The sequence below is a fragment of the Cherax quadricarinatus genome, chromosome 3 (assembly GCF_038502225.1).
Source record: "Cherax quadricarinatus isolate ZL_2023a chromosome 3, ASM3850222v1, whole genome shotgun sequence".
Lineage (NCBI taxonomy): Eukaryota > Metazoa > Arthropoda > Malacostraca > Decapoda > Parastacidae > Cherax > Cherax quadricarinatus.
Genome location: NC_091294.1, coordinates 69,132,921 through 69,153,498, shown reverse-complemented (window position 1 = coordinate 69,153,498; position 20,578 = coordinate 69,132,921). Strand labels below are relative to the sequence as shown.

Genomic DNA, 20,578 nt, shown 5'->3' with positions numbered 1-20,578 from the left:
AATCACTTTTTTTGTAATAGTAGTTGTTTATTGTTTCTTCTTCATGGTGACTGATAGTGTAGTTGTTTATTGTTTCTTCTTCATGGTGACTGATAGTGTAGTTGTTCATTGTTTCTTCTTCATGGTGACTGATAGTGTAGTTGTTTATTGTTTCTTCTTCATGGTGACTGATAGTGTAGTTGTTTATTGTTTCTTCTTCATGGTGACTGATAGTGTAGTTGTTCATGTACTGCTGTGGTTGTTCAGTGTTTCCTTGTCATGGAGGGGAAACACTGTGCTCAATTGTATTCATCTATTTGTGGTTCCAGGGGTTGAGACTCAGCTCCTGGCCCTGCCACTTCACTGATCGCTACTAGGTCCTCTCTCTCCCTGCTCCATGAGCTTTATCATACCTCGTCTTAAAACTATGTATGGTTCCCGCCTCCACTACATCACTTCCTAGACTATTCCACTTCCTGACAACTCTATGACTGAAGAAATACTTCCTAACATCCCTTTGACTCATCTGAGTCTTCAACTTCCAATTGTGACTCCATGTGTCTGTGTCCCATCTCTGGAACATCCTGTCTCTGTCCACCTTATCTATTCCTTGCAGTATTTTGTATGTAGTTATCACGTCTCCCCTAACACTCCTATCCTCCGGTGTCGTCAGGCCGATTTCCCTTAACCTTTCTTTGTAGGACATTCCCCTTAGCTCTGGAATTAGCCTTGTTGCAAACCTTTGCACCTTCTCTAATTTCTTGACATGCTTGACTGGGTGTGGGTTCCAGTATGGGCCTGGAGATTACCTGGAGAGGGTTTCGGGGGTCAATGCCCCCGCGGCTCGGTCTGAGACCAGGCCTCACGGTGGATCAGGGTCTGATCAACCAGGCTGTTACTACTGGCCGCATGCAAGCTGACATACAGACCACAGCCTGGTTGGTCAAGTACTGACTTTAGGTGCCTGTCCAGTGCCTTCTTAAAGACAGCCAGGGGTCTATTGGTAATCCCTCTTATGTAGGCTGGGAGGCAGTTGAACAGTCTTGGACCCCGGACACTTAGTATTGTGTTGTCTCTCAACGTACTTGTTGCGCCCCTGCTTTTCATTGGGGGAATGTTGCAGTACTCTCTCAACGTGCTCGTTGCACCCCTGCTTTTCATTGGGGGAATGTTGCATCTCCTGCCGAGTTTTTTGCTTTCACAGGGAGTGATTTTTTGTGTGCAGGTTTGGTACGAATCCCTCCAGAACCTTCCAAGTGTATATTATCATGTCTCTCTCTCTCTCGCCTGCGTTCGAAGGACTACAGATCAAGGACCTTCAACCATTCCCAGTAATTTAGGTGCCTAATCGTGTTTATATGTGCCGTGAAAGTTCTTTGTACACTCTCCAGGTCTGCAATGTCGCCAGCCTTGAAGGGGGCTGTTAGTGTACAGCAGTATTCCAGCCTAGAGAGCACAAGCGATTTGAAGAGAATCATCATGGGTTTGGCATCCCTAGTTTTGAAGGTTCTCATTATCCACCCTACCATTTTCCTAGCAGATGACATACATGTTGTACAGAGTCTTGAATGATTCCATATTGAGGTATTGGAACTCTATTCTTAGGTTTGCCAGATGCCCATATGCTGCAGCAGCTATCTGGTTGATGTGTGCTTCCGCAGACGTGCTCAGTATTATACTCACCCCAAGATCTTTCTCCTTGAGTGAGGCTTGCAGTCTTTTACCACCTAGCCTATACTCTGTCTGTGGTCTTCTTTGCCCTTCTCCGATCTTCATGACTTTGCATTTGGTGGGGTTAATTCGAGGAGCCAGTTGCTGGACCATGCGTCCAACCTGTCCAGGTCTCTTTGTAGTCCTGCCTGATCCTCATATGATTTAAATCTCCTCATTAACTTCACATCATCTGTGAACAGGGACACTTCTGAGTCTATCCCTTCCATCATGTCATTCACGTGTGTATGTGTTCATATAATGTATTATGTGTTTTTATCCTTGCAGCCATCAGAAAGGCTGAGTCCAAATGCTTGGAAGACCATCACTGATATTGTCTTAAATGGAACAGCTTATGTTACCTTGGAGGCTGGTAAACGACTTATTAAAGCAAACCAAGGTTAGTCAGATGTTTTTGATGTCTTCACAATCTTGAAAGTCAGTTTATCCAAATGTTCTTATTACAGTAAAACTAACTTTAGTTTTGCAATTTAACCAAAATTTTGTTATTTATTTTACGCAATTCAGAATATTTACCATTAAAATCTGGTTACCGGATGATTGCAGAGCATAGCGAAACTGGGCCCAGCTAGGTCAGGGTGGGGTGAAGTATGGGTCAGCAGTGTTCCAGTCCACACAAAAGTATTTTGATGTCATTTTGCAGTGCTTATATCTATAATGTTTGAATTGCCTCAAATAACCTTGACCAGTGAGTGAAGTATGGGAGACCCTTGAGTAGAGCGCACTTACATAAAACATTCTGTGATAAGACAGTTAAAAATATTGCAGCATAAATTTGAAGAGAAAGTTGTAAATCCTGAATGGAACTGAGATCTTTTCCCTTTGTCTTGCGATCAGTTATGGGTACGGCCATTGTCTTAATGAAGGATAATTAGTCTTGTTCTTAACATGAATGAACCTCCCACATTATCAGTTTTCCATGTATAAGTGCCCCATATCATGCTCACTCATAACTGTGTATCACTCTTCACCATCTGAAACAGCAAGTAGATCTACAGATTTTTAATTAGTTTCTATTTATTGGATAAATGATGCAAAGTGTTTCCTTGACTGAAGAAGGTAACCCAGAAGGCTCGGAGCAGCACTACAGACAAGGTGTTTCCTTGATTGAAGAAGGTAGCCCAGTATGGTAACAATATTTATGGTTTTTCCCACCTTGCAAGTCAAATATATTTTTTAGTGAACTTCTACACCAATTAGCTTAAAGATCAGTTTTAAACCTTTTAAACCAGTTTGCTTACCTAGAAAATATTTTCAAGTGTACCAGAAGCAAAGTTGTGTTGGGGAAGCAGTGTAGGTGACTGTACAGGATGGTAAACAGAGTACAGGACTGCACACGGCACATTAAACACTCTAAATAGCTAGTGTTACACCATTACACAAAGGCGGAGACCCAACAGATGTAAACAACTACAGGACAGCATTAAACTTGCCTTTACTATACAGAATCCTTGAGAAACTCATACACAAGAGTTTATACTTCTTTATAACATCACAGAGCATTGTCAACCCCAGGCAGTTTGATTTCAGGAGAAACAAAAGCAAAAGTGATGCAATTATAAAAATGCTAGACCTAGTTCACACAGCACTTGAAGAAATGAATATCCACGAGGACTCTTTACTGACCTAAGGAAATCTTTTGATATGGGAGACTAAAGTATCTTACTTCACAAACTTGATCATTATACACTTGCATATATGTATAGTCTTACCTTACTAATAGACAGCAGTACAGTGGTACCTTGACTTACGAGTGCCCCAACTTATGAGTTTTCTGAGTTATGAGCCATTGCTCGGTCGATGTTTTGCTTTGAGTTGTGAGCCAAAATCCAAGTTATGAGCAATCTTCAGATACGCCGCCACTCGCAGGAGATACCGAGGAAATATCAAAAACCTTGATAATAACCAGTGTGTAACATCCTTTCAATTTTGATACCACTGGTAGTGTTATCCTGCCAGAATGTTCTACAATGTATGCCCTAAGTAAAGAGAAACAATTCTGGAACATGTGTAATACATGTTCAACAGGCTGGCTGGTTGGGTGGCCAGCTGGCTGGCTGGCTGGCTGGCTGGCTGGCTGGTGGCTAGCTAGCTGCCTGATTTGCTTTGGCTGTCTCTATCTCCATCTGTTTGTATCTGTTTGTATCTGTCTATCTGTGTCTGTCTATCTCTGTCTCACAGGTACACATAAATACAGTGGAACATCCACTTGCGAGCGTGTCCACATGCAAGTTTTTCCAAATACGAGCAGTTGATGGGTTGATTTTTTGTTTCCATACGCGAGCAAAATTTCCATAAGCAAGCTGACCTCAAGGTAGGTTCCTTGACACTGGTGAGGGGCTCTTGCTTTTGATCTAGGGAATTGTATCTCATTTGTTTGTTGGACTATCTTTATATGTATATTCTTCTAAGCTGTTGTATTCTGGGCACCTCTGCAAAAACAGTGATTATGTGTGAGTGAGATGAAAGTGTTGAATGATAATGAAAGTATTTTCTTTTCGGGGATTTTCTTTCTTTTTTGGGTCACCCTGCCTATGTGGGAGACGGCCGACTTGTTGAAAAAAATATTAATAATAATGTACTACATAATAATAATTATAATAATAGACGGCTTCAAAAGGCCGTCACTAGATGGCAGTGTTTACCACAAAGAGGGAGCAGTTGTAGCTGCCTCCACCTGTTACATAATGTCATATTTTATTCATTCTAGAGAATATATCAGGTTTCTATGTTTTTTTGTTGTTTATTATTTCATATTAGATGAACTGTGATAGATAAATAAGCCATAGAGTTGATAGCGAAATATTCAAGGAGTACAGTGGACCCCCGCTTAACGATCACCTCCCAATGCGACCAATTATGTAAGTGTATTTATGTAAGTGCGTTTGTACGTGTATGTTTGGGGGGTCTGAAATGGACTGATCTACTTCACAATATTCCTTATGGGAACAAATTCGGTCAGTACTGGCACCTGAACATACTTCTGGAATGAAAAAATATCGTTAACCGGGGGTCCACTGTAGTATTTTGTCCTGTCTCCAGACAAACTCTTGTCAGCCGTCACTGCCACCTCACATATATAATGACATATTTTATTCATTCTGGAGTACAGTGGACCCCCGGTTAACAATATTTTTTCACTCCAGAAGTATGTTCAGGTGCCAGTACTGACCGAATTTGTTCCCATAAGGAATATTGTGAAGTAGATTAATCCATTTCAGACCCCCAAACATACACGTACAAACGCACTTACATAAATACACTTACATAATTGGTTGCATTGGGAGGTGATCGTTAAGCGGGGGTCCACTGTATATATAGTATAAGGTTTCTATGTTATTTATATTGTTTATTATTTCATATTAGATGAACTATGATAAATAAATAAGCCGTAGAGTTGGTGATAGCGAAATATTCAAGGAGTATTTTGTCCTGCCTCCAGACAAACTCTCGTCGGCCGCTGCCACTGCCGCCACCTCGCATATATGATGACATTTTATTCATTCTAGGGTATATATCTGGTTTCTTTGTTATTTATATTGTTTATTATGTCATATTAGATGAACTTTGATAGATAAATAAGCTGTATAGATGATATTAGCAAAATTATTGAAGTAGTATTTTGTCCGGTCTCCAGACAAACTCTCGTCCACTGCTGACACCGCCCTATCACTACATGAATTAGATATTTTATTCATTTTAGAGTATATATCAGGTTTCTATGTTATTTATATTGTTTATTATGTCATATTAGATGAAGTGAGATAGATAAATAAGCCGTAGAGTTGATATTAGCGAAATTATTGAAGTACAGAATTCCACTGGAACAGATTACAGTGGACCCCCGGTTAACGATTTTAATCCGTGCAAGAGGGCTCATCGTTATGCGAAATAATCGTTATGCGAATGAATTTTCCCCATAAGAAATAATGGAAATAAAATTAATCCGTGCAAGACGCCCAAAAGTATGAAAAAAATTTTTTTTTACCACATGAAATGTTAATTTTAATACACACAAACTGAAAAAGGCATGCACAATTACATGACACTTACTTTTATTGAAGATCTGGTGATGATTGATGGGATGGGAGGAGGGGAGAGCATTATCTTCTTACTGTTTAGAAGGGGAATCCCCTTCCATTACGACTTGAGGTAGCAAGTCCTTTTCCGGGGTTACTTCCCTTCTTCTTTTAATGCCACTAGGACCAGCTTGAGAGTCACTGGACCTCTGTCGCACAACAAATCTGTCCATAGAGCTCTGTACCTCCCGTTCCTTTACGATTTGTCTAAAATGGGCCACAACATTGTCATTGAAATAGTCACCAGCACGGCTTGCAACAGCTGTGTCAGGGTGATTTTCATCTATAAAGGTTTGCAGTTCAACCCACTGTGCACACATTTCCTTAATCTTTGAAGTAGGCACAATGGATTCCACAACTGGCATAGGCTTCTCAGGGTTAGCCCCAAACCCTTCAAAATCTTTCTTAATTTCCATACTAATTCTCACCCTTTTTACCACAGGGTTGGCACTAGAAGCTTTCTTGGGGCCCATGGTCACTTATTTTCCAGAAACAGCACCGAAAACACTGTAATAATACGAAATATTCCGAGTGTATGCTTGGATGTTACCGCGGAGGCTGGCTGGTAAACAATGGGACGGCCGGCACATGTGAGGCTGGCTGAGGGCACATTGGACGCGTCTCGGACGAAAATCGGTAAGCGGGTTTTTAATCGGTATGCGCGGCAAAAATTTTGCGATAAAAGTAATCGGTATGCGGAAAAATCGCTATGTGATGCCATCGTTATGCGGGGGTCCACTGTAATTGCATTTCAATTAATTTAAATGAGGAAAATTAAGTCTGCAAACGAGCAAATCCAGTTGCGAGCAAGGTCATGGAACTGATTAAACTCGCAAGTAGAGGTTCCACTGTACAGTTATTTTTTTTTTTTTTTTTTTTTTTTTTTCTCAACAAGTTGGTCGTCTCCCACCGAGGCAGGGTGACCCAAAAAAGAAAGAAAATCCCCAAAAAGAAAATACTTTCATCATCATTCAACACTTTCACCACACTCACACATTATCACTGCTTTTGCAGAGGTGCTCAGAATACAACAGTTTAGAAGCATATACGTATAGAGATACACAACATATCCCTCCAAACTGCCAGTTATACTTCGTGTAAATTACTTAGCATAACCCAAAAAATCCAGACAAAGTGCTATGCTATACTTGTAGATATCAAGCATGACTGGCAAGTAATACACATTTTCACTTGTTCAGGAATCAGAGATAACGACTCTGCATCATGTGTAATACCTGTTGGTTCATGAGCGGCTCTCTCTCTGAGACAGAGAGACAAGTGGAGAGACAGGAAGACAGAAACACAGGCAGACAAAAAGACAAATAAGCAGAGACAGAGATAAACATAGAGCTACGCAGACAAATAGACAGAAACAAACAGGTAGACATGTTTATGTGTAACAGTGAAAATTAAAGCCAAGGCAGTGCACGATCATCAAATGTCACTACTGCTGCACTGTCAGCAGTGGAGTGACACTCATCTTACACAGTGCTTCAAGGAGTTTCGTATATATTCCAGCATTTCTAAAACATTGCTGGGACCTGGCAAAAAAGGCAAAAATCAATTCTTATTTATAAATACATTTTTCTTATTTAAGAACCCATAATAAAAAAATGTTTTTTTTTTGGAGGGGGGGGGCTGTAACGGATTAATGGCATTTCAGTTAATTTCAGTGAGGAAAATTTATTTGATGTACGAGCAAATTGAGTTGCGAGCTAGGTCATGGGACGAATTAAACTCGTAAGTTAAGATACCACTGTACAGTGGACCCTCAAGTAAAGGCTTTATTGGTTAGCGCCAAAGTCAGCTAACGGCTCGCTTTGGCGTAAAAATATTGGCTTGGCTAACGCCAAATCACTCGGCTAAGGGCTTTCGTCCCAAACGAGTGGGCCCGGCCACTCTATGTCTCCGTGTGCAGCCAGTGTGCCATTGTTTACAAGCCAGGGAGGATGGTTCCTCGCGTACATGCGATATGTTTAGTATTATTCCATTGTTTTTAGTGCCTGTAACTGCTAAATAAGCTTCCATGGGCCCAAACGAAGCTTCTAGTACCAGCCCTGTGATAAAGAAGGAAAGAACCACAATAAAATTCAAGAAAAAACTTGTAGCAAAGTATGAAAATGGAGGAGGAAAAGAGAGGGGAGAATGTGGCTTCTGCAGTGATTCAGTGATTCTGTGATATGTACGATACTAAAGCAGCAGGCATCGATAAAGGCTATAGTGCCAGCCAGCGATGAAGTGTAAAATTAACAGTGTAGCATGTAAGTTAAGCGAGTAAGTGATAGAAAAACGACACGAAAGTAACTCCAATGTTGTTGTATGTGTATAGGACTGCTGAACATACGCTGCCTTGCTGTCTTCCACCACTCTAAACCTCTGCCAGCATCTCCTCCATCAAACTAATTAAACTAACATCTCCTCCAAGGTAAGTGTAAATATAAAAGTGTAATATAAAAGTAAATTTAAGTGTAAATATAAAAGGACCTCAATGGAAATAAGTCACTCTGACTTTTTTGGGTTATCCTAGGTACTTTACAAGTACGTTGCTATGTATGATAATCTATGTACGTAACTGTATTTGTGTATACCTGAATAAACTTACTTATTTATAAATTAAAATGTAAATATTTCTTATTTATAAATTACATACATTGAAGCTGCACATGGTGGTGGAGGCGGCAGCAGAACCTAACACCACTATCACACTTAAACAATTTTTTTTTTTTTTTTTTTTTTTTTTAAACATTGTTTAAGTGTGATAGTGGTGTTAGGTTCTGCTGCCGCCTCCACCACCATGTGCAGCTTCTCTCAGTGGCCCTTATAAACCCAACAACAGCACTTACACCATTTACTCCTCTCATACTTTATGACATATTTTATTCATTCTAGAGTATATATCATGTTTCTATGTTATTAATATTGTTTATAATGTCATATTAGATGAATTATGATAGATAAATAAGCCGTAGAGATATTAGCGTCATATTGAAGCATAATAAACTTGCCTTCCTCTTGCCTCCTACGTGTCTACCATACACTAACAAGTCAAGTCAATAAAGGTAAGTGTGATGTTAAATATTCATTTATCCATTTTATTAGTACTTTATATTTACTTGTCATTATTTTCTGTATGTATATTTATATTAATCTTTAAAAAAATATTTTTTGTTAATACTTTTGGAGTGTGTGTAAAGGTAGAAAGTTGAAAGTGAACATAGAAGAGAGTAAGGTGATGAGAGTATCAAATGATTTAGATAAAGAAAAATTGGATATCAAATTGGAGAGGAAGAATATGGAAGAAGTGAATGTTTTCAGATATTTGGGAGTTGACGTGTCAGCAGGTGGATGTATGAAGGATGAGGTTAACTATAGAATTGATGAAGGAAAAAAGGTGAGTGGTGCATTGAGGTGTATGTGGAGACAAAAAACATTATCTATGGAGGCAAAAAAGGGAATGGTAGGTAAGACACATAGGCAACAGTTAGACAACTTTATTCCGAAACGTTTCGCCTACACAGTAGGCTTCTTCAGTCGAATACAGAAAGTAGGCAGGAACAGTAAAGATGCGAAGACGATGTAATCAGTCCATCACCCTTGAAGTCGTAGAATTTGAGGTTGTCAGTCCCTCAGCCTGGAGAAGTTCAGTTCCATAGTCAGGAACTACCATTTTGATGTTCAAAAAAGGGAATGTATGAAAAAATAGTGGTACCAACACTCTTATATGAGTGTGAATCTTGGGTTGTAAATGCTGCAGCAAGGAGGCGGTTAAAGGTGGTGGAGACGTCCTGTCTAAGGGCAATATGTGGTGTAAATATTATGCAAAGAATTCGGAGTGTGGAAATTAGGAGAAGGCGTGAAGTTAATAAAAGTATTAGTCAGAGGGCTGAAGAGGGGTTGTTGAGGTGGTTTGGTCATTTAGAGAGAATGGATCAAAGTAGAATGCACACTCCAGTACAACCATCGACTTCAGTACCAGAACCTCTACCATCCACCTCAGCCCAGTAGGGCCACAGCATAACTCTCCACTCTCCACAATCATCCACAAGCACCAGCACCCACAATTTAAGGTCTACCTACTTGGAGTCTACCTGGAGAGCATTCTGGGGATCAACGCCCCTTGCAGCTCGGTTCATGACCAGGCCTCCTGTTGGATCAAGGCCTGATCAACGAGGCTGTTACTGCTGGCCGCATGTAGTCCAACATACGAACCACAGCCCAGCTGATCTGCACTGACTTTAGGTATCTTTCCAGCTCCCTCTTGAAGACAACCAGGGGTCTGTTGGTAATTCCCCTTATGGCTGGTGGGAGGCTGTTGAATAGTCCTGGGCCCCAGATGCTTACTGTGTTTTCTTTTAGTGTACCAGTAGCACCCCTACTTTTCACTGGGGGTATGTTACATCGCCTGCCAAGTCTTTTGCTTTTGTAGGCAGTGATTTCTGTATGCAGGTTAGAGACCAGTCCCTCCAGAATCTTCCAGGTGTAGATTATGATATCTCTCTCTTGCCTGCACTCCAGTGAGTACAAGTCAAGTGCTTCCAGGCATTTCCAGTAGTTGAAGTGTTTGTTGGAACTTATGCGTGCAGTAGGGGTTCTCTGTACATACTCTAGATCTGCAATTTCACCTGCCTTGAATGGGGATGTTAATGAGCAGCAGTATTCCAGTCTAGAGGGAACAAGTGATTTAAAAAGGATCATCATTGATTTGGCATCTCTCGTCTTGAATGTTCTCATTATCCATCCTTTCAGTTTCCTCGCAGATGTGATAGTGGGTAAGAAATACTACTATTTCTGTTGCATTTGTAATGTTAAGCAGTAAAAACATAATACATCACGACAGTGAACTACAGTTACATATTCGCTTTTATTTTTATAAGATCTGTTGGTCTAAAAAAAAGTTGTTTGGCTTTTTGGGGACTCCCTGGAACGTAACCCTATTTTTCCTGTAAATTCTTCAGTTTGTCTAACATGGTTTTAACTACCATGGCATTTTCAGGAACGTAACTCTCATGTTAAATGACAGTCTACTGTAAAACAATATAATCTTATTCTCAATATGTGTAATCCTCCCAAACATTAAAACATTGATTGTGTCTTTTATGTTAATATGCTGGAATCCTCATTACCTGTAATCATAATCAAACCTGCGATTCCTTAACAATTAAACTTGATAAAAGCCATATGAGCTAATAGAATATTCAGTTCTCTTGTATTCTGTAACTCCTAAATTTATGTACTTACATGCACCTAAGAGACTATATGCATAAAATTACAGAAATTGTCATTCCCTTTTTTAATCTTAAGTTTGCTTGAAATACTCTGCATATTAAGGGGCTTTCTGCATGTAGACCTAAATGTCATTCACCTTTGTACAAGCATTGCTCAGGCTGATTCTCTTCAGTTTGCTTGTTCTCTCTGGGTTGGAATACTGCAGTACACTAACTGCCCCCTTCAAGGCAGGTGAAATTGCTAACCTGGAAAATGTACAGAGAACTTTCAAGGCACACAAAAGTATATTAAAGCACCTAAATTACTGAGAACAGTTGAAAGCCCTGGATTTATATTTCCTGGAATGCAGGCGAGAAAGATACATGATAATATACACTTGGAAAATACTAGAGAGATTAGTACCAAACTTGCACACAAAAATCACTCCCTATGAATACAAAAGACTCGGCAGGAGATGCAACATTCCCCCAATGAAAAGCAGGGATGTCACGAGTACACTAAGAAAGAACACAGTAAGTGTCAGGGGACGAAGACTGTTCAACTGCCTTGCAGTATACATAAGGGGGATGACCAATAGACCCCTGGCTGTCTTCAAGAAGGTGCTGGACAGGCACCTAAAGTCAATACCTGATCAGCTGGCTGTGGTTCGTACGTTGATTTTCGTGTGGCCAGCAGTAACAGCCTAGTTGATCAGACCCTGTTCCACCATGAAGACTGGTCTCAGACTGGGCCGCAGGGGCATTGACCCCTGAAACCCTCTCCAGGTATTTACCTGGAGTTTACCTGGAGAGAGTTCCGGGGGTCAACGCCCCCGCGGCCCGGTCTGTGACCAGGCCTCCTGGTGGATCAGAGCCTGATCAACCAGGCTGTTGCTGCTGGCTGCACGCAAACCAACGTACGAGCCACAGCCCGGCTGATCAGGAACTGACTTTAGGTGCTTGTCCAGTGCCAGCTTGAAGACTGCCAGGGGTCTGTTGGTAATCCCCCTTATGTGTGCTGGGAGGCAGTTGAACAGTCTCGGGCCCCTGACACTTATTGTATGGTCTCTTAACGTGCTAGTGACACCCCTGCTTTTCATTGGGGGGATGGTGCATCGTCTGCCAAGTCTTTTGCTTTCGTAGTGAGTGATTTTCGTGTGCAAGTTCGGTACTAGTCCCTCTAGGATTTTCCAGGTGTATATAATCATGTATCTCTCCCTCCTGTGATCCAGGGAATACAGGTTTAGGAACCTCAAGCGCTCCCAATAATTGAGGTGTTTTATCTCCGTTATGCGCGCCGTGAAAGTTCTCTGTACATTTTCTAGGTCGGCAATTTCACCTGCCTTGAAAGGTGCTGTTAGTGTGCAGCAATATTCCAGCCTAGATAGAACAAGTGACCTGAAGAGTGTCATCATGGGCTTGGCCTCCCTAGTTTTGAAGGTTCTCATTATCCATCCTGTCATTTTTCTAGCAGATGCGATTGATACAATGTTATGGTCCTTGAAGGTGAGATCCTCCGACATGATCACTCCCAGGTCTTTGACGTTGGTGTTTCGCTCTATTTTGTGGCCAGAATTTGTTTTGTACTCTGATGAAGATTTAATTTCCTCATGTTTACCATATCTGAGTAATTGAAATTTCTCATAGTTGAACTTCATATTGTTTTCTGCAGCCCACTGAAAGATTTGGTTGATGTCCACCTGGAGCTTTGCAGTGTCTGCAATGGAAGACACTGTCATGCAGATTCGGGTGTCATCTGCAAAGGAAGACACGGTGCTGTGGCTGACATCCTTGTCTATGTCGGATATGAGGATGAGGAACAAGATGGGAGCGAGTACTGTGCCTTGTGGAACAGAGCTTTTCACCGTAGCTGCCTCGGACTTTACTCTGTTGACGAGTACTCTCTGTGTTCTGTTAGTGAGGAAATTATAGATCCATCGACCGACTTTTCCTGTTATTCCTTTAGCACGCATTTTGTGCGCTATTACGCCATGGTCACACTTGTCGAAGGCTTTTGCAAAGTCTGTATATATTACATCTGCATTCTTTTTGTCTTCTAGTGCATTTAGGACCTTGTCGTAGTGATCCAATAGTTCAGACAGACAGGAGCGACCTGTTCTAAACCCATGTTGCCCTGGGTTGTGTAACTGATGGGTTTCTAGATGGGTGGTGATCTTGCTTCTTAGAACCCTTTCAAAGATTTTTATGATATGGGATGTTAGTGCTATTGGTCTGTAGTTCTTTGCTGTTGCTTTACTGCCCCCTTTGTGGAGTGGGGCTATGTCTGTTGTTTTTAGTAACTGTGGGACGACCCCCGTGTCCATGCTCCCTCTCCATAGGATGGAAAAGGCTCGTGATAGGGGCTTCTTGCAGTTCTTGATGAACACAGAGTTCCATGAGTCTGGCCCTGGGGCAGAGTGCATGGGCATGTCATTTATCGCCTGTTCGAAGTCATTTGGCGTCAGGATAACATCGGATAGGCTTGTGTTAATCAAATTTTGTGGCTCTCATAAAAAATTCATTTTGATCTTCGACTCTCGGTCTGGTTAGCGGCTTGCTAAAAACTGAGTCATACTGGGACTTGAGTAGCTCACTCATTTCCTTGCTGTCATCTGTGTAGGACCCATCTTGTTTAAGTAGGGGCCCAATACTGGACGTTGTTCTCAATTTTAATTTGGCATAGGAGAAGAAACACTTTAAGTAATTATTATTACTGTTACCATATTTTTCGAAGTCATGAGATAGCAAGTTGTTTTTACCATCACTTACAATATTGTCTTACAACCATCACTTACAATATTGTCTTACAACCATCACTTACAATATTGTCTTACAACCATCACTTACAATATTGTCTTACAACCATCACTTACAATATTGTCTTAAAACCATCACTTACACAATATTGTCTTACAAACATCACTTACACAATATTGTCTTACAACCATCACTTACACAATATTGTCTTACAACCATCACTTACACAATATTGTCTTACAACCATCACTTACAATATTGTCTTACAACCATCACTTACAATATTGTCTTACAACCATCACTTACACAATATTGTCTACAACCATCACTTACAATATTGTCTTACAACCATCACTTACACAATATTGTCTACAACCATCACTTACAATATTGTCTTACAACCATCACTTACAATATTGTCTACAACCATCACTTACACAATATTGTCTTACAACCATCACTTACACAATATTGTCTTACAACTATCACTTACACAATATTGTCTTACAACCATCACTTACAATATTGTCTCACAACCATCACTTACAATATTGTCTTGCAAACATCTCTTACAATATTGTCTTACAACCATCACTTACACAATATTGTCTTACAACCATCACTTACAATATTGTCTACAACCATCACTTACACAATATTGTCTTACAACCATCACTTACACAATATTGTCTTACAACCATCACTTACACAATATTGTCTTACAACCATCACTTACACAATATTGTCTTACAACCATCACTTACACAATATTGTCTTACAACCATCACTTACACAATATTGTCTTACAACCATCACTTACACAATATTGTCTACAACCATCACTTACACAATATTGTCTTACAACCATCACTTACAATATTGTCTTACAACCATCACTTACAATATTGTCTTACAACCATCACTTACACAATATTGTCTTACAACCATCACTTACAATATTGTCTTACAACCATCACTTACACAATATTGTCTTACAACCATCACTTACACAATATTGTCTTACAACCATCACTTACACAATATTGTCTTACAACCATCACTTACAATATTGTCTTACAACCATCACTTACACAATATTGTCTTACAACCATCACTTACACAATATTGTCTTACACCCATCACTTACACAATATTGTCTTACAACCATCACTTACAATATTGTCTTACACCCATCACTTACACAATATTGTCTTACAACCATCACGTACACAATATTCTTACAACCATCACTTACACAATATTGTCTTACACCCATCACTTACACAATATTGTCTTACAACCATCACTTACAATATTGTCTTACAACCATCACTTACAATATTGTCTTACAACCATCACTTACACAATATTGTCTTACAACTATCACTTACACAATATTGTCTTACAACCATCACTTACACAATATTGTCTTACAACCATCACTTACACAATATTGTCTTACAACCATCACTTACACAATATTGTCTTACAACTATCACTTACACAATATTGTCTACAACCATCACTTACAATATTGTCTTACAACCATCACTTACACAATATTGTCTTACAACTATCACTTACACAATATTGTCTTACAACCATCACTTACACAATATTGTCTTACAACTATCACTTACACAATATTGTCTACAACCATCACTTACACAATATTGTCTTACAACCATCACTTACACAATATTGTCTTACAACTATCACTTACACAATATTGTCTTACAACCATCACTTACACAATATTGTCTTACAACCATCACGTACACAATATTGTCTTACAACCATCACTTACACAATATTGTCTTACAACCATCACGTACACAATATTGTCTTACAACCATTACTTACAATATTGTCTTAAAACCATCACTTACAATATTGTCTTACAACCATCACTTACACAATATTGTCTTACAACCATCACGTACACAATATTGTCTTACAACCATCACTTACACAATATTGTCTTACAACCATCACTTACACAATATTGTCTTACAACCATCACGTACACAATATTGTCTTACAACCATCACTTACACAATATTGTCTTACAACCATCACGTACACAATATTGTCTTACAACCATCACTTACAATATTGTCTTAAAACCATCACTTACAATATTGTCTTACAACCATCACTTACACAATATTGTCTTACAACCATCACGTACACAATATTGTCTTACAACCATCACTTACACAATATTGTCTTACAACCATCACTTACACAATATTTTTCTTACAACCATCACTTACACAATATTTTTCTTACAACCATCACTTACACAATATTTTTCTTACAACCATCACTTACACAATATTGTCTTACAACCATCACTTACAAAATATTGTCTTACAACCATCACTTACACAATATTTTTCTTACAACCATCACTTACACAATATTGTCTTACAACCATCACTTACACAATATTTTTCTTACGACCATCACTTACACAATATTGTCTTACAACCATCACTTACACAATATTGTCTTACAACCATCACTTACACAATATTGTCTTACAACCATCACTTACACAATATTGTCTTACAACCATCACTTACACAATATTGTCTACAACTATCACTTACACAATATTGTCTACAACCATCACTTACACAATATTGTCTTACAACCATCACTTACACAATATTGTCTTACAACCATCACTTACACAATATTGTCTTACAACCATCACTTACAATATTGCCTTACAACCATCACTTACAATATTGTCTACAACCATCACTTACACAATATTGTCTTACAACCATCACTTACACAATATTGTCTTACAACCATCACTTACACAATATTGTCTTACAACCATCACTTACACAATATTGTCTTACAACCATCACTTACACAATATTGTCTTACAACCATCACTTACACAGTATTGTCTTACAGTCATCACTTACACAATACAGTGGACCCTCTAGTTTCACGATTAAGCCGTTCCAGAGAGTCTGCCGACTAGCAAAATTCACGATTGACGAATCTATTTTGCTCGTAAGATATAATGGAAATCCAATTAATCCGTTTCAGACACCCAAAAGTATTAACACATGCATATATATATACATACATCTAGGCTTTTCTCCTTTTTCTAAATAGTTCTTGTTCCTCTTTATTTCTTCTATTGTCCATGGGGAAGTGGAAAAGAATCTTTCCTCCGTAAGCCATGCGTGTCGTATGAGGTGACTAAAATGCCGGGAGCAATGGGATAGTAACCCCTTTTCCTGTAGACATTTACTAAAAAAGAGAAGAAGAAAAACTTTATAAAACTGGGATGCTTAAATGTGCGTGGATGTAGTGCAGATGACAAGAAACAGATGATTGCTGATGTTATGAATGAAAAGAAGTTGGATGTCCTGGCCCTAAGCGAAACAAAGCTGAAGGGGGTAGGGGAGTTTCGGTGGGGGGAAATAAATGGGATTAAATCTGGAGTATCTGAGAGAGTTAGAGCAAAGGAAGGGGTAGCAGTAATGTTAAATGATCAGTTATGGAAGGAGAAAAGAGAATATGAATGTGTAAATTCAAGAATTATGTGAATTAAAGTAAAGGTTGGATGCGAGAAGTGGGTCATAATAAGCGTGTATGCACCTGGAGAAGAGAGGAATGCAGAGGAGAGAGAGATTTTGGGAGATGTTAAGTGAATGTATAGGAGCCTTTGAACCAAATGAGAGAGTAATTGTGGTAGGGGACCTGAATGCTAAAGTAGGAGAAACTTTTAGAGAGGGTGTGGTAGGTAAGTTTTGGGTGCCAGGTGTAAATGATAATGGGAGCCCTTTGATTGAACTTTGTATAGAAAGGGGTTTAGTTATAGGTAATACATATTTTAAGAAAAAGAGGATAAATAAGTATACAAGATATGATGTAGGGCGAAATGACAGTAGTTTGTTGGATTATGTATTGGTAGATAAAAGACTGTTGAGTAGACTTCAGGATGTACATGCTTATAGAGGGGCCACAGATATATCAGATCACTTTCTAGTTGTAGCTACACTGAGAGTAAAAGGTAGATGGGATACAAGGAGAATAGAAGCATCAGGGAAGAGAGAGGTGAAGGTTTATAAACTAAAAGAGGAGGCAGTTAGGGTAAGATATAAACAGCTACTGGAGGATAGATGGGCTAATGAGAGCATAGGCAATGGGATCGAAGAGGTATGGGGTAGGTTTAAAAATGTCGTGTTAGAGTGTTCAGCAGAAGTTTGTGGTTACAGGAAAGTGGGTGCGGGAGGGAAGAGGAGCGATTGGTGGAATGATGATGTGAAGAGAGTAGTAAGGGAGAAAAAATTAGCATATGAGAAGTTTTTACAAAGTAGAAGTGATGCAAGGAGGGAAGAGTATATGGAGAAAAAGAGAGAGGTTAAGAGAGTGGTGAAGCAATGTAAAAAGAGAGCAAATGAGAGAGTGGGTGAGATGTTATCAACAAATTTTGTTGAAAATAAGAAAATGTTTTGGAGTGAGATTAACAAGTTAAGAAAGCCTAGAGAACAAATGGATTTGTCAGTTAAAAATAGGAGAGGAGAGTTATTAAATGGAGAGTTAGAGGTATTGGGAAGATGGAGGGAATATTTTGAGGAATTGTTAAATGTTGATGAAGATAGGGAAGCTGTGATTTCGTGTATAGGGCAAGGAGGAACAACATCTTGTAGGAGTGAGGAAGAGCCAGTTGTGAGTGTGGGGGAAGTTCGTGAGGCAGTAGGTAAAATGAAAGGGGGTAAGGCAGCCGGGATTGATGGGATAAAGATAGAAATGTTAAAAGCAGGTGGGGATATAGTTTTGGAGTGGTTGGTGCAATTATTTAATAAATGTATGGAAGAGGGTAAGGTACCTAGGGATTGACAGAGAGCATGCATAGTTCCTTTGTCTAAAGGCAAAGGGGATAAAAGAGAGTGCAAAAATTATAGGGGGATAAGTCTGTTGAGTATACCTGGCAAAGTGTATGGTAGAGTTATTATTGAAAGAATTAAGAGTAAGACGGAGAATAGGATAGCAGATGAACAAGGAGGCTTTAGGAAAGGTAGGGGGTGTGTGGACCAGGTGTTTACAGTGAAACATATAAGTGAACAGTATTTAGATAAGGCTAAGGAGGTCTTTGTGGCATTTATGGATTTGGAAAAGGCGTATGACAGGGTGGATAGGGGGGCAATGTGGCAGATGTTGCAGGTGTATGGTGTAGGAGGTAGGTTACTGAAAGCAGTGAAGAGTTTTTACGAGGATAGTGAGGCTCAAGTTAGAGTATGTAGGAAAGAGGGAAATTATTTCCCAGTAAAAGTAGGCCTTAGACAAGGATGTGTGATGTCACCGTGGTTGTTTAATATATTTATAGATGGGGTTGTAAGAGAAGTAAATGTGAGGGAGTTGTCACAGTTGCTCTTTGCTGATGACACTGTGCTCTTGGGAGATTCTGAAGAGAAGTTGCAGAGATTGGTGGATGAATTTGGTAGGGTGTGCAAAAGAAGAAAATTGAAAGTGAATACAGGAAAGAGTAAGGTTATGAGGATAACAAAAAGATTAGGTGATGAAAGATTGGATATCAGATTGGAGGGAGAGAGTATGGAGGAGGTGAATGTATTCAGATATTTGGGAGTGGACGTGTCAGCGGATGGGTCTATGAAAGATGAGGTGAATCTTAGAATTGATGAGGGGAAAAGGGTGAGTGGTGCACTTAGGAGTCTGTGGAGACAAAGAACTTTGTCCTTGGAGGCAAAGAGGGGAATGTATGAGAGTATAGTTTTACCAACGCTCTTATATGGGTGTGAAGCATGGGTGATGAATGTTGCAGCGAGGAGAAGGCTGGAGGCAGTGGAGATGTCATGTCTGAGAGCAATGTGTGGTGTGAATATAATGCAGAGAATTCGTAGTTTGGAAGTTAGGAGGAGGTGCGGGATTACCAAAACTTGTCCAGAGGGCTGAGGAAGGGTTGTTGAGGTGGTTCGGACATGTGGAGAGAATGGAGCGAAACAGAATAACTTCAAGAGTGTATCAGTCTGTAGTGGAAGGAAGGCGGGGTAGGGGTCAGCCTAGGAAAGGTTGGAGGGAGGGGGTAAAGGAGGTTTTGTGTGCGAGGGGCTTGGACTTCCAGCAGGCATGCGTGAGCGTGTTTGATAGGAGTGAATGGAGACAAATGGTTTTTAATACTTGATGTGCTGTTGGAGTGTGAGCAAAGTAACATTTATGAAGGGGTTCAGGGACTTGAGTCCTGGAGATGGGAAGTACAGTGCCTGCACTCTGAAGGAGGGGTGTTAATGTTGCAGTTTAAAAACTGTAGTGTAAAGCACCCTTCTGGCAAGACAGTGATGGAGTGAATGATGGTGAAAGTTTTTCTTTTTCGGGCCACCCTGCCTTGGTGGGAATTGGCCAGTGTGATAATAAAAAAAATAAATTTTTTTAAAGATTAAATATAGATTTACATACAGAAAACAATGACAAATAAATATAAAGCACTAATAAAATGAATAAATGAATATTTAACATCACACTTACCTTTATTGAAGACTCTTGTTTGTGTATGGAAGACAAGTACATGTAGGAGGCCAGAGGGAGGCGAGTTTATTATGCTTCAATATGACGCTAATATCAACTCTGCAGTTTATTAATCTATCACAATTCATCTAATATGACATAATAAACAATATTAATAACATAGAAACATGATATATACTCTAGAATGAATAAAATATGTCATAATGTATGTGAGAAGTAAGTGGTGGAAGTGTTGTTGTTGGGTTTATAAGGGCCACTGAGAGAAGCTGTACATATTAGGGGTGGTGGAGGTGGCAGCAGAACCCACCA

At 39.6% G+C, this 20,578-nt stretch overlaps 1 protein-coding gene across 4 annotated transcripts in view; it reads left to right on the top strand.

Moving 5' to 3' along the window:
* LOC128705316 (2,4-dienoyl-CoA reductase [(3E)-enoyl-CoA-producing], mitochondrial) overlaps positions 1–20,578 on the top strand; it is a 145,485-nt gene that overhangs the window by 48,790 nt on the left and 76,117 nt on the right. For all 4 annotated transcript variants that reach the window (XM_070092150.1, XM_053800532.2, XM_053800542.2 and 1 more), the window contains exon 4: positions 1,978–2,089. In XM_070092150.1, the coding sequence (XP_069948251.1) occupies positions 1,978–2,089 (112 nt within the window). The remainder of the gene's footprint in view (positions 1–1,977; positions 2,090–20,578) is intronic.